Source organism: Geospiza fortis, unplaced genomic scaffold (assembly GCF_000277835.1).
Source record: "Geospiza fortis unplaced genomic scaffold, GeoFor_1.0 scaffold130, whole genome shotgun sequence".
In the NCBI taxonomy this organism is placed as follows: domain Eukaryota; kingdom Metazoa; phylum Chordata; class Aves; order Passeriformes; family Thraupidae; genus Geospiza; species Geospiza fortis.
In genome coordinates, this window is record NW_005054300.1 from 8,076,310 (window position 1) to 8,091,410 (window position 15,101).

The window sequence follows — 15,101 nt, forward strand, 5'->3', positions numbered from 1 at the left end:
CCTCGAGCCCCGCGGGAGCCGGGAAGGCCCGCGCCGCCTGCGCTCGCCTCCAGCTGTCGGAAGCCTTGTCCTGCCCTCTAGAAGGGATCGCTGTTCCGTAGCGCCTCGTTCGGTTTGTACAGGCGCCTAGAGATGGACGCCAAGACCGCCATAGAGCGAATTATTGCCAAGAGGGGCCTGAAGCTTGGCAGCTCCAGAGCTGACGGTGGGCTCGAGAAGGGGAAGCGGGAGGGCGCTGCCCCGCGGAAGTCCATGGAGGAGGTGGCCACGGGCAAAGGCAGAATGACGGAGCCGGAGAGGAGCGAGCTCCTGCAGGTGAGCCGGGCTCTCCCTGAGCCAGCGCGGGCCGTGTCCCACGGGTACGGCACCCGGCAGCAGGAGCCCCACCTTTCCTCTCAAAACTTTTGATGTCACAACTGGTTTCGTAGTGTCAGTTCAGACAAACTTTTTGTTTCTACTTTCTCAGATATTTTTCAATGACAGCTGAGCTAATAAAATCACACTCATCTGCCAAGGCTGGTAAATACAAAGACTTGAGGCCAGAGATGCCAGTTAGTCCATTAAGACCTGTCCTCATGTGTCCAATAGAACACGTCTCAGAGAAGTCTTTTAAGCACTTCCTGCAAAGAGCTTAACGTTTGAAAACATTTGATTAAGAACATGCCTAAAAGTGCAGAGTGTTTGTTTGAACTGAATTGTCAAGCTCCCACTCAGCTATAGGTAAATGAAACTGGAATTGGGTTGTTACATTATTCTTCCATGGCAGCTAAAGAGCAGAAACGAAGACACTGCAAGGTATTGAAGCATCTGTATGTCTATATGACTGTTCCACTCGACGTAAACCTGTGGTTGCAGAGAGAGAAGTTCAAGACTTATTAGGTGACCTAGTCACAGCCTGTCAGGCTTCCCAGAAGGATAGGGAAACTTTAGATGGACTCTAGAAAAGGATACAACTCATGTGGACTAGGCTTACTAATATTTCTAGGCCACTTTTTTAAATGAAAGAGCTTGTCATGTGTCTGTGCCACAACATCAGTTGAGAAGTCGTAAGCCAAGGATGAGCTATGGCTGGGCAGCTCATGCACAGTTCTGGCTAGATTCCTTAGTGTATTTGCTGGGTCTGTTGGTGTTTGCTGTTGGCTCAGTGTTGGTTACTTAATACTGGTTTCCCATAAACTAGGAAAAACAGGTGCAAAATCACCATCGTGTTAGATACACCAGATACTCTTCAATGTCACTACTTTAATTTTAGTGAGTGGTGGTGTTCAACCACTCCCTAAATGAGGCTCTCTCAAAATCACTTGCTTTCAGTTTTTCTTTCTAATGCCTTGATGTCAACATGCAGGATTTCAACATGAGCCTTTCTCAGCAGAATTAAATGCTATCACATCTGAAGTTCATGCAGAGCCCCATGGCATCCTAAATGCAGTAATAATTGTGTGTAATGAATACCTGTGCTAGAGGCCTACTGGAAAAAGAGTGCATGTTGAAAATATCTACTAAAACACATTTTGAAACTACAGGGCCAGGTAACATGGAAAATAGGATTCTTCTCCTGAATGCTTTATTATAACTCCTCTGTAACTCACTGTCATGTAGTTTGCAAGAAGGCTCTGCTGCTTCCCAAAAGCAACCAAATATCTAAGAAATATACTAAGAAAGGTAGCACCAACCTCTTTGCTGGAAGTGTTTTGGAGTTCTTGAACTGCTTTTGTTTTAGGGTCATATACTGTAGTGATCTTTATTCAAAACTGAGTACATACCAAGCCTGTGAAACTTGGCTCTTTGCATCTCTCATTTTCGTCTATTTCAGACTGCTTTTACTATCACTTGATATTTTTCAGATGATCACTACAGTATTGTCTTCTTTGAGTTAAAAGTAATTTTCTCAGCTAATTAAAGGCTAAGAGATAACTTTGAAAGTGAGATATTCTTATCATAGAATCATAAGATCATAGAATGGGATGGGTAGGAAGAGATCTTAAAGATCACCTTGTTCTAACACTAGACCCTGCTGCTCAGATAATCTTAAAGTACTTGCTAATGCATTTGATGCATAGACTAACATTTACTCTTTTTTATTCTGTTTCATTTAGAAAATACTTTCACTTGAGAAAGAAAAAGAAAAATACAACCATCTTCTTGGAGAGAAGGACAGAGAAATCCAAAACCTGAAAGACAAGCTTAGGTCCAAAACCAAGACTAGTGAAGTGTCCTTACTACAAAATCAACTAGAGGAAAAAACAAAGGAAGCAGAAAGAAGAGAACAGTTACTTTGTTCTCTATCAGAAGAAATTAATAGGTTAAAATGTAATTTGTCTGCAGTCATGGCAAAATGCTCTGATCTTGAGAATGAAGCCAGTAGTACTTCTCAGGCATCCCAGGTAAGCACTGAAGAAATACTGCAGTTGCAAATTGGGTTTTGTGCCCACTAAGCACCAATACCTGCTATAAAATAGGATGTTTTTTAATTTTCTTACAAGCTGTGTTGCATGCTGAAATATTCTTGTATGAAGAGAGATGGTACCCAGGTGGAACTCCAAATGAGGAACAGAGAGCACACTTCAGGCATTATAGCTGGGGAGGGAGTTCTCTCCTGCTGTGTTGCAGGGTCTCTAGTTCAAGGTCACACACAGGTAGTGTGAGCTGTGATACTGCTGGGATGATCCACTGCTGCTTAGGCAGGCACTGTGCCCTTCTCAGATTTGTGTGCTCAGTGATTAGACAGAGCGAGAAGGCAGCAGTGATAAGAGATATGGGGCACTAATAAAGACAAACGAAGCTCCTCACCTAATTCAGCTTCAGTCATGAGAATATCTTATGATATGAATCCTCATTTGTGTCTCAGTTGTTAAAACTAATTGTCTTTACTTTCTGTGGCATCACACATGGTAAATTCTTCAATGTGGCACATGATAGGACAGGAATGTTGAGTTTCTCCTCAGCGAAGTGGTCAATAGGTATGGTGCCAACCCTTGGCAGGGTTTACAAGTCCATTTAGGACTGTACAGTTGTTTTTCCACCCCTGCCCTGTTCTAATAATCTTTGGAAAATGCAGTAGTAACTCTATGAGGGGCACAGGGAAGTTGTTTACGTACAGGTGCCTAAAAATACACGGCTCTAAGTCTTTCTTTTCCAGCTTTTGACCTGCAGATGGTGCTGGTTCCCTCCACTCCACGCGGGAGTTGAGCAATTTCTAGAAATTCTGCTATAGCCAAATACATAACAGAATATCTTCATCTACTATTTTTGAATGGTAACAAATGTATATATATTACTTCCAATAATGCAGTTTATTGAGAAATACCACTTTAAATGCAATGCATTTATTTTAAATTTTAAGATATTTTGAACTTCATTAGAGGTGTTAAAATGTGTATTAAGTCAACAGGTTTTCATTATATTTTTGTCAATAAACCACCAAAATATGTATTACTTTAAAACTGTAGTTTTCTTTTAAAATTTTAACTGATTTATATACAGAGGACAGTGATGTTTACTGGATGTCTTGGAGAACTTGAAAACAAGTCTAGCAATGCTGCTTGAAACTGCTAGGTGGCATACTAGCTCTGAAATGGAAACAACAGTTTTATGGCACAATTTTCAGAAAGTTTTTACTGAGGCAGGACTCTGATGTTCATAGAAACGAGTTCAGTGTATCTAAGTCCTATTTTTATTGGGAAGTGTTTAAGTTTAATAATTACATTCAAAGTTTTGTATTTTTCAGCTATAAATTCTGTTGTGAATCATGTTCCAAGATCCATAGAAAAATGTTGGAAAAAATGTACTTTGGATTTGGGAAGTAATGTACATTTTTTTTCTCTCTGAAGTTCCTTCTGACTTATACATACACAATTTCATAACCACTTTGTATCCTGCAGAGAAGTTACATGTTAGAGTGGGAGAAAACATGACTGTGTAACTGCTGTCCAGTTTTAGATGGCTCTCAAGAAGTCTCCTACTCATACATAAGTCATACTCACTGTGCTGGGGATCAGGCTCAGAAAATCAGGCACTTTGTCCTTGTGCTTGCAGACAGGCCTGCATGATTTCCCCAATGTTCACAGTCTTCCTGTTATCTCAGGGAAGCATCAAGGTCTCTGGCTTTCCCCAACTCCTCCTGTATGTCTGGGTCATTATCAAATGTATGAGGATACAAAAATAGAAAAAAACATTTACTTCTTCTTGTGTACTTAAATAATACCCTTAAATATCTTCGTTTTTCAAAACCTCTTTGCAGAACACCCTTCAGGACTTCCAAGATAGCAGTTCAGCAGAAAATACATTATGGTTTCCTTAGGAAATGTTTTAATGTAACTATGAATTGCAGACTTATGGAATAAATTCCATGTAAATCTTTGTCCCATATTTTGCAGAAGAGTCTATTTTAAATATCTGAAATGGCTTTCTACATAACTTGGATCCTTAAAAAAACCAGCAACCAACTATAAACATCTTTAAACACAAAAGGCAAATCTGTTTTATTTTTTAAATGCATCTGATTTAATTTTTAAAATATTCTTATGCTATTTATGTGAGATTAAGAGCTGTACAGGAGTAGCTTGGCTGTTTCAGCCATCTGTTTTAAACAACACTAACAAGTTGTTCTTTGTCCGCAGGAAGCTGCAACAAACAGCACTGAAATTGAAAGACAATTGAAAGATGTAAGTTTCCTGTAAATTTCAACCATCTCTATTGAGATGCAGAAGAATGTAAATTATCATCATGTATATTTTGGGTAGTATGGGACCTCAGAGGGTATGTTTCTCTCTAAAATATAATCCCTAAAATGATTTTGTGAGAAGGCAATAATTTAAATTTAAAAACCAAAAAACTTGCAAAAGAAAAAATTAAGATTTCCATCATCTTTGAAAGACCTTGCTTAGAACATCAGAACAAAGTGGTTGCTGACAACTCAGAAGCCTCTAGGAACCTGACACTGCTTGGGATAGCATGTGGTTGGATTAGAAACCTCCTGAGGTCCCTTCCAAACTGAGTAAGTCAATGAGCCAAGCAGCTAAAAAATCCATGTCCTTGTTCTTACAAATTAAATTGCAATGGTACAGTTTTATTTTATTACATTTTCAAGGTCTGTTATTTTATATTTTAATTTATATTTGAGATTGAAAAGTTAATTCTTCATAATCTAGGCATGACTCATGAAAGCCTTTGTTCTTTAAGTAATTTTCCCATTGCTGCAGTTTTAACTTATGCTCAGCATCCTGAATTAACTTTCCAAATGAAGATGGATTTATTTATTTTTTGTATAGATTACTACAATTTGCAGCAGTCCTATCTAGCTTATCTTTAATAACTTCTAATATTTTGAAGACATAAGACAAATACTTTTAAAAGCTGATTAATTGCCTTAAGAACTTTTTTGTTGTTCTTCTGTTTCTTGTTATGAAGGCTCTTGAGAAAAATCAGCAGTGGCTACTGTATGACCAGCAACGGGAAGCATATGTGAGGGGACTGCTTGGAAGGATCTTTGAACTTGAACAGAAAGCAGAAATAGTTAGCCAGCAAGAATCTAAATCAAATTCAGAAGGTATCAACTTCATTTTTACTCCCACAAGTGACCCAAACCATAATTATCTATGGAATTAAATTTTCTGAAAACAAATTCTCGCACACTTAAAATCAAGACTTTGTTCTCGTCGCTTTGGCTGCTTAATGGTAAAACTCGGTTAAATAATATTCCTCTGCTTCCTGTTATCTATCTATGTTATTTGACCAAGAGTACTTCCTGTTCTTATCCACTTCAAAGATGGTTTTAACAGCCTTGACACTCTATTAGCAACCTCTCTATTTGTGGAAAGTGTTGAGGCAAATAGATGTACGTCTCCCATCCTTCAAAGTACACTTTCAATAGTCATAATGGAAGCATTAAGGATTTATTAGCTAGGTGTGGATCAGATTTTTCTAAATTTACTTTTTTCAAAATAAATATTATAAAAATGACTCAAGATTGCCATGTTCTTTACTCAGCTGAACAGTTGTTACAGGGCAAGAAAACCTGTGATAGGTTTTGGCACCTCTCCAAAGCAGTGTTTCACAATAACGATCTGGCCACCTCTAGCTCACTTCCTTGCTGTGCAGTTCCTCAATAAGGCACACCCTCTCAGAATTAATAAAATTAAAATCATATTAAGCAGAAGAACCAGAAGGCATTGACTTGCTTTTCTTATTACCAAATTATTGATTTCATACATTCTGTAACTGACCTGCAAGGTAAATTCACTAAACAGAACAAACATTGTGTGGAGTAAGAGCATACCCACAGACTTGCCATTAGTAATTCATGGGCAGTGGCTTGGTTTCTGTATTGCTGCTTGACTCTTTCTGGAAAACACTGAAATATCATCACAAGCTTGTTTCGGTGCTGTTCAGAACTCTATGAGCAGTATTTTTAGAGGGAAGCAGACTCAGCTCACCAGAAAATGTTCCACAGAGTTACTGCAGTCAAAGCTTTGCCACAAGAGCAACCAGGAGACTTAAAGTCAGGGTGTAAGAAAGTTCTTCTCTTTAAGCAGCTAGCAGTAGCAGAAATCCAAGTTTCTAAGAACCTAGCTATACAAGTTGGAAGTATATATATGAAAACTTTTTCTGTGGAAAAACTTGGCCTTTCTCTGAGGATGTCACTGCCCTATAAAGGAGTTCTGCTAATGAGAAGATAGGGCTTAGTTCATAGCTGAGGGAAGGGAGAACATTCAAGCAGGAAACTCTCCCTAGTAAATTACACTTTGAATAATTAGGGTAAGTCTTCAATAGGAAAATTATCAAAGTCACAAAATTTACAGTGCCAAAAATCAGCAAAGCCCATGAAATTCTGCTTTCCTCATTCTGCTTCTACACATATTTTGTATTGCTCATGAATTTTTGCAGTCTGCCTCTTAATTTTTTCCTACTTATTAAACTTTTCTTGGGTCTACAAGCAGAAATTTTCTAACCCTGGTTTAAGTAATAGTTGCTACCCAGGAAGCAAGCACTTTTAATCAAAAGAATTGTCATAGTCCTTTCTATTTACTATTTAGAAGTAAATGATGGCATACTATTTGGAAAAGATGGTCTGCAAAAGACAGTAGAAGGTCTGGCTTTGGTCAAAAAGGTTGAAGTAGAATCTATCACATCCCCAAGGGTATCTTTAGGGGAGGGAGTAATGCCAGCAGCTTGGCTAAAGAGCCTAAAAATAGAAGTAGGAATCCAGTGTCTTTGGGTCAGATTCCCATGTATCAGTATAATGCATGATGCCTTAGAAGAACTGTGTTTTCTACCAATATGCAGTGAGTGTATTGGTAAGGAGACTTAATGTGTTACAAATACTGAAAGCTGTTTCAACCAAAGTTTGCTTCTAATCTGAGCTGTGCAATAGCCTACTATGTCAATTTCTATTAATAAACCTTAAAATGCTGTTCAAGATTTAGTGCTCTGATTTTTAAGTGGGTTTTTTTTTCACATTACTAACTCAATTATTTCTGATCATTAAGGTCATCCACAAGAGGAAAAGCAAGAATACTGTGACCAGCTGTTCCTAACTGCTAAGAGAGATCCTGAGACTGAAAGACGCACCATAACCCAGCTGAGATCTGAGCTTAATGAGCTTAAAAAGACATATCAAGAAACGCAAGGGGAAATGATGAGTTTAAATGCCTTATTGCAGTCACAACAGCTTGCTGAAATGAAGACTCAAGAAAATGAAAATACAATGAAGGAGAAAGCACAAAGACTAAAACAGGAAAATGAAACTCTCAAAGAACAGCTCAGAGAAGAAAAAGAAAAGTCTGAAGATCTTTTATGTCAGGTATGTGGATGGATTTGGAGGTTTGAGATCATTAGCAAAGAATCAAGAGAGATAAAAATTCATAGTTAATCAGAATGGACCATCTCTCTCTCTGGTAACTGTTCTTCACATAGATCTAGACTCATGTTCTTGTGGTTAAAACTGAATTGTTTAAAGCAGAAACTTCTTTGTTCATTTATTTCCCTAGACTTAAGGGACACAAAAGAGAAGGGAGAAAGTACTGAATTGATTCTAATATAGTTCGTCCTTAAGACTAATAATAAATGAGAACAAGAAAGGTAAAAAATCATTTTATCATGTGCTCCTAACTATGGAATGCCACTAATATTTGCTGTCACCTGGCAGCTAAAATGCAACTGATATTTGAAATACGAGAATAAAATTTACTAGACACTAAAGTAGGCCAAAAGCAGAACAACACTTAAGCTCTCTAAAGACAGGTTAATAATGATTAAAATATGTTTATTTTATTTTATTTTTTGAAGCTGAACAACAGCATTATCATAAAAGTTGATGTATGCTGAAAGCAGAGGATATTTTAATGTATGTGTTTACTTAATCATAATGTAGTACTTTCTCTTAAACTTGTTCTCTTATTTTAAAAAAATCGCATTGTTTGTTTTTAAGATCATATCATGTAAAGACAAACATAGGTTTTGTGAGTATATTTTTGTCAGCATCCTGGCAATCACCAGGCTTCCATTTTTTGTTTCTTTTTTTAACAATAACATCATCCTGTATTCTTCCTTCTCAGTGCAATAATAATTTTTCACTAGGGTTTTCCTTGGGGAAGTAGTGATTTGAATTGAGTTTTGTTCTTGCATAAATAGGCACACATTTACTCTTGGCATTGGAATGTAAGAATTTGCTTCCATCTCATTATAAATTAATTCTTTTTAAGCTTATTAACTATTGTATATGGATGCCGTTTGTTACAAGTGTTCATCTGCCTTGTAGGTGCAGCTTCTTCGTAAATCATTGCTCAGACAGGAGGCAGAACACACAAGAATAGCTTTGTTGGAACAACAGGTACACAATTATGTGCTAAAATGCTGATATTTAATGTGTTAGGCACAGAGTCTTTCTAGACCAACTTCATATTTAAGAATGATTAGTATATCAAATAAAGTAATGCTAGGCATGAATATTTAATTGTACATAATCTCTTGATGCTTTCAAAAATTTTGACGTCAGGGGGAAAATCTGTAACCTTGTACTGATAAGAGGGAATGATCAAACCTGATGTTGTTTTCTCCACAATCACTTATTAAACAGGTAAAGCCTCAGATAAGGCACAGGAAACATCCTAAAACTAATCCCCTAATTAAAGTTTAGCAATATATTTTTGATATAGAAATAATTGCATTGCCATATTTTGTATTTTCTTTATTTGAAATTGAAACACCCTCCAATGAAAATAACTGTACATCTTCTAAGGGAGATTTTAATAACTGGGGACGTGTGAATTTCACTGTAATGAAAGCAACGGCAATTTTTAGCTTTCCATTTAAATTTTCCTTTTAATCCCATTTTAAGATGTCATTGCAGAGCAAAACTGGCTTTAAATATATAAATGGGAAATATCCCTCCCAATTCATACTAACTTTGACTTTAAGTTTTCACTTTGTTGGGCTGCCAGATCCAGATATGTACCACAGACTTAGAGAACGGGAAGCTTGATCGCCACAACCTGAAGCTTGAGTTAAACCATGTTCTCAAGGAGCTGCGCAAGGCCAAGGAGAAAATAACCCGTCTGGAACCCCTGGTATGTACTGAATATTCAACTCACAGGTGAATTCAGTCAGGGATTTTGCGAAAACATACATCTTCTTGCTTTGGGATCTTGTTTCAAACCCTGAGTAAGTGTCCCTGCATCCCTTACGTCCGTTTCCCCAGGTGCAGAGCCCTGTGCAAGCCAGGCAGGCTCTGCTTTGCTCTGCAGCAAGCACGGAGCAGGAGCAGTGCAGCAGCAGCTCCAGAACAGGCAGGGTGCTGAGCAGGGAATGCTCTGTACTCTGTATCCGTGTGTCACCCAGTTTTATCTGTTGCACCATGACAAAGATGCAGTGTGCTTCCACTCACACTTGTTGCTGGTGAACAGGGCACAGTCCTTAGTGCTGTAACACACCCAAGGATTGTGTGCCATCAAGCCTTTAATATATTTTCCTACAGTGTTTGATTAGCGTGTGCATGTCCCAGTCTTACAGTGAAGCTCCTCCTTTTCCAGAAACTCCGGGAATCTGGACATATGGAATCACAAGAAGACTTGCAAGCTGTATTTGACAAGAAGCTGACCACATATGACAGAAGTCCTCCCCTGAAACATTCCAGCTGCCTTGATGAAAGTTTTCTCGAGTGTCCCAAATGTAAAGTGCTATATCCAACGAGCCAGCATAGAGAATTACTAGCACACATTGACTTCTGTACAGCTTGAGCTCCAAGTGGAGTAACTATCTTTGCTACATATATGCTGCCAATATGCCTGGCAAAAGATCTTTTAAAGCTTTTTTCTTGCAGTTGTATAAACAACTGCTGATTTTATAATTCAGTTCCACAAAAAATAGTATTAACATTATAATTTGGCCTTAGTATTTTACCTCATGTTTTTGCAAAACAGCTACTGCATTTTCTAATTGCAAACAGAAATATTTTTAGAGTTAGGAATATTTTAAATAGTAAACTACTGATGGGGTTTTTTTGCACTATTAAATGTAGGAAATAGTAAAAGCACAATTATTGTGTCAGACTGTATTTTAGTTTTGGCATACCCAGTTCTTGGTTATTGAATCCTGATCATTGTGCTTGTACCTTAACTGACAAGAATAGCTGCAAAAGATTTTTGGCCCTCATAGGTGCACTAAATATATATATATATTTATTTATACATGGTGTGTGTATATATGTGTAGTGTGTTTAGTATATACATACATGTGTTATATATCATATATATGTGGAATATCAACATCTTGATACATAAAAACTCAGGAGGGCCATGTTAGATCTTTGCTGCTTAAGATTGATGTTCAAACCATCAATCTTAAGTAGCTGATTATCCTGAACCACCATCAGGGATGACTAAAATGCTGACCAAGGTTTAACCTCAGAAAAACAAACTTCATAGCAAACAAAAACTTCCTTGGTGCCAAAGAAAGTTTATATTTCAGACAATGTCAGAGGCCATTTTTGAATTTTGCATATAGAATTATGCTGAATTAAACTTGTTTTGCTTCTGTGTTTTAGAGGTTTAAGTTGGGAAATGTCAGTTATTCAACCTTAGATTTGACAAATCTAAGCAGTTTTTAACAAATTGCTCCAGTGTATTTGGAGTGTCACTGTATTTTGGCATTAATATGAAGCATGAGTTAATGACAAATTCTGGCAACAAATTAGAAAATTCTGGCAAAAAAAATCCCTAATGGATTTGCAATTGCAGTGGTATTTTTCTCTAGCACTTACTGTAAACTGGAATGTGTTGTGAGCATTTTGTTCCTTGCATATGTAGTGAAATCCCAACAAGAAGTTACTTCTGTGGAAATTATTAAAATGGGGAAATTTTACAAAGATACACTAGTTAAGAATAAATTTGTGCATTTTACAAGTTTGTGGTTTGCTGAGGACACACAGGTACCCAAGGTGTTTCTTTCTCTGGCCTGCTGATTCTGATTGCTAGCTGGTGTCAGCTTTCTCCATCATGCATTGCTGCAGAACTATGCTTTTACTCATAATGTTCACCTTAATCCCTAAAGGTTAAATCTTATTCTTAAATATGAAGATGTTTTCCAATTTATTGAAAACAACTGATAGTATCAAGTGATGTTATTCTCAATTAAATCCAGTACTCATGAGATAGAAAATACTAAAAGGTATTATCTTCATATGTGAAATATCTGCCAGATTTATTGTATTAGCCATTCTCTATCCACTTTTCAATTTCACCGATTGTGTCTCAGGCTAATCTTTGTATTTGACAATTTGCTCAATTGCTAGCAACAGATTTTCTGACTAAAGATATGATAAACTAACGAGTAAAAGAGAAATTGTGCTTCAGAATCTCAAGGTTTTGTCATGAGGGAAATTGTCTTAATTTCATATATTTTTAAAAATCTTTTCGTTCAGGATGATAACTATGCTTTTCATTACAGCCTAACAATTTTAATTTATAATTAAACTACTTTTAAAAGTTTAAGTTTGTCTTTGAACAACACCTTAATCAGCTAGTATTTTATTCTCAGTTGCATACTCAGCATAGTTTCTGCAAAACGAAATCCTCATCTTTTATGTATTATAAATGAAATAGATTTGCCTACTACAGGTCAGAACTCTTCAGTAGTTCTGAGGCTTTCTTGAATCAGCATAAAACACTTCTGCATTAGAAACTGGTACTGTAGAGGGAGACTCGGAAAGTTCATAATGTGATAACGTTTAAAAAGTTTTGTTCATTCCACCTTTTCTGAACTTTAACAATGGATTTAGTCCTACCTGATAAATTTTACACCTAAGCACAAAAACCCCGTTGCTGATAAATTTTTACAGGTCATTATTGTGGTATATGTTGCAAAATACTAACATGACATTCCAGTAAAGTAAAACACTGAAAGCAGACCCACAAATACTATTGTCATCACCTACATGTAATTAAAACCAACTATAAACCTCCAACTTCATAAGGTATGCAAATCATAACACTACTTTTTTCCCATTCCTTAGAAGCTAAGAAATCTCAGAAATTTTTTTTTCACTCAAAGTTAACAAAGGAGATCTGCTCCTCCTCTCTATAGTTGTATGTGGAGAAGTTTGTGCCTAACATGCTCACCTTACTGGTAAGAATTAATTAGCTGTCAGTATAGTTCTTGGTAAGGCAGGAAGCAACAGCAATGTTTTCATTACTTCAAGGACTTTGGGTTTACAATTTCAGGAGCCTTTTTCTGTTATGTGCCTTTCAAGTAATTGAATTTCAACCTACCAGAAAGACTGCATTATTTGAAGCTGTTCATCTAGGGAAGTTGGGGGCTAATACAATGGTTTACCTGGAGTAGTGTATTTATAAATCTAGCTTTCACACTGTTCTTTTTAAGCAAATTAAATGGTTTTGATGCAATGTTGGGTGGCTGGAAAGACAGCTAAAACTCCCCATTTTTTTTTCTGTAAGAAGAGCTGCTTGTGAAATAAAAACTGAAAGATAGCTCTGTTGTTTTTCGTAGATCCATGAATCAACTTGTAATACCCTACTTGCTTGTGTAGCTTTTAGTCTCAGTTTTGATACCAGTCTTTCACAAGGTTATCTTGATTTTGAGTATTGTACTTCAAGAACAATTCAGACTAATATGAATGTAGTAGAAGTCTTTCAGATTTTTGATCAAATTCATGGAAGAGCCAGGCTTATCCAGTCTAGAAAAAATTACAATTTCATACAGAGGAAAGAAAAATAAGTCTTCCAGTGCTCAATGAAAAGAGTAACATGTTCAAAATTGCAACAGATAAGGAAAATCTTTCTGGTGGTAGGAGCAGATAAGCAGTGAAACACATTGCTTACAGAGGCTGTAAAATCTCCACCACTGGAGATTTATGGGGACACTTATGTAACTACCTAAACCATCCCTGACAGGCGAGGCTGCCTTGGCTCAGGGACATCAGCCACCGATTTCTCACAGCGCCTTGAAGCCCCATTTTAATGGCACATAAAGACCTGCAAGAAAAAAAGACACTATAAGATTTAAATAAAAAAGCCACAATGGTCCTGCACTGACTCTTCATTTTTTTTCTTTAGCATGTAGTATTATTTCACTACATGCTAAATTAGTAGCTACAGTACCAGAAGTCATTAAAACAGTTTAATCTCATGTTTCTCAACTGGAAAATTACTGGTATTCCTATGTCTGTATGAACTTATAGCCTAAGCAGACAAAGAATACCAAAAAATACTGCTTCAAATCAATACTTGCACTCATGCATCACTATCCTACTGAAAAACAAGATAAATGACACAGGCACAGCTTGATGTCACTTAATTCCTGATTATTGGGAAGTGCATAATTCCCACATTGTTTTAACAAACAGCACCATGGTGTCTGGTACTTTGGTATTTGGGGTCTTTAGGCTCCCCTCCATAAGGTGCTCCACGTGGAGAACTCAGAAAGCTGGTGTCCTGAGTGGGAGCTGGCCAAGCAGCCAGTGAGAAACATGACTGCTCTAGAGCAGTCACGTATGTAAATTCTCTTCTAACACTGTCAATGTCAAATGCGTCCTTGCAAAAAAACCAGACTTCAAATAGGATGTGTATCCATGAAGTCCCCCTTCAGACCTGGAACAGAGCTCCCCACCAGCATTTAGGGATGGACACTCATTTGGTGGTCTCTATGACCAACCAGAATTTTCAGTATTTTATACTGAATTAATAGTTCCAAAAAAGACAGACCAAGATAAGGTGCTTCAAAATATTCTGTAAGAAAGAAGCCTGGGACCTTACCATGGTGATATCCAGCTGGCTTCTTGATGGAAGTGCAACCAGGTTTAATTTTCCTCATAAATTCAAAACTGGTGAATGTGTACACTGTGCCAGTGAAAGTGATGGTTTTGTCCATGTAACAAGCTTGATAGGGTCAGTGCTATCTCATGCAACTAGGCAGAAAACTCTACAGCCTAATTAAGGCATACATGCTTTCCAGACTCAGTTTATGGGAAGCTCCAATTCACATCTTATCAGTCATCTCAAACGGCCACTGATAATGAAAACCATAAACAGTGTGGGAAATAACATGATTACCATTACATTACCCTAATGTAATGGCAGAAGGGTTTACAGCAGAATTTAAAGCATTATTTGAACTTTCATTGCTTTTGCAAAATTGACTTTTCTGTTTCTCCAGCTCTAGCTTAATGCTAGCTAAGGAGAAGCCTGACAATATAGACAATCTTTGCAGCAGACAGGCACTGTAGACCTTCCTTCAGAAATATGTGGCTTTTAAAAGTAAAGCTGCTCTCCCAGTTTGGAGCTGAAGAACCCCTGTTGCTTCCAACAAGTTACTCTTCTAAGATGAGACATCAGGGAAAGAAAAGAGACGTTTCTCCTTAAACTTCATGAATAAGAGCATTCTCTAATCACTGGATTCTTGACAAGGAGAGGAAACAATGGTGTCTGTGATCTCTGCACAGCATACAACCCAGCAGACCAATGTGTTCAAGGAATGTCTGAGTACATCTCCTGAGCATGAGAGGGTGGTGACAAATTTAGTTCATAAATCCTTCAGATGTTCACCTCAGCTTTTGTTTTGATGTCTTTGCATCAAAGCCCATTAGCAGG

General features: G+C 37.3%; 1 protein-coding gene across 1 annotated transcript; it reads left to right on the forward strand.

Moving 5' to 3' along the window:
* CEP55 (centrosomal protein 55) lies at positions 1–12,983 on the forward strand. The gene is made up of 8 exons (XM_005416449.2): positions 1–315; positions 2,097–2,384; positions 4,620–4,664; positions 5,410–5,548; positions 7,488–7,801; positions 8,759–8,830; positions 9,441–9,566; positions 10,029–12,983. Exons 1-8 carry the CDS (start codon positions 133–135, stop codon positions 10,233–10,235), a joined length of 1,374 nt encoding a protein of 457 aa, XP_005416506.1. The 5' UTR covers positions 1–132; the 3' UTR covers positions 10,236–12,983.
* Positions 12,984–15,101: the final 2,118 nt, after the last annotated feature.

What these genes read in the sequence shown, in the direction of transcription:
- CEP55 (XM_005416449.2), top strand. Translation starts at nt 133, where the DNA reads ATGGACGCCAAGACCGCCATAGAGCGAATTATTGCCAAGAGGGGCCTG. An exon ending in GTACTTCTCAGGCATCCCAG is followed by an intron (nt 2,385 to 4,619) that starts GTAAGCACTGAA and finishes CTTTGTCCGCAG; the next exon opens with GAAGCTGCAACAAACAGCAC. An exon ending in TAGCTTTGTTGGAACAACAG is followed by an intron (nt 8,831 to 9,440) that starts GTACACAATTAT and finishes TTGGGCTGCCAG; the next exon opens with ATCCAGATATGTACCACAGA.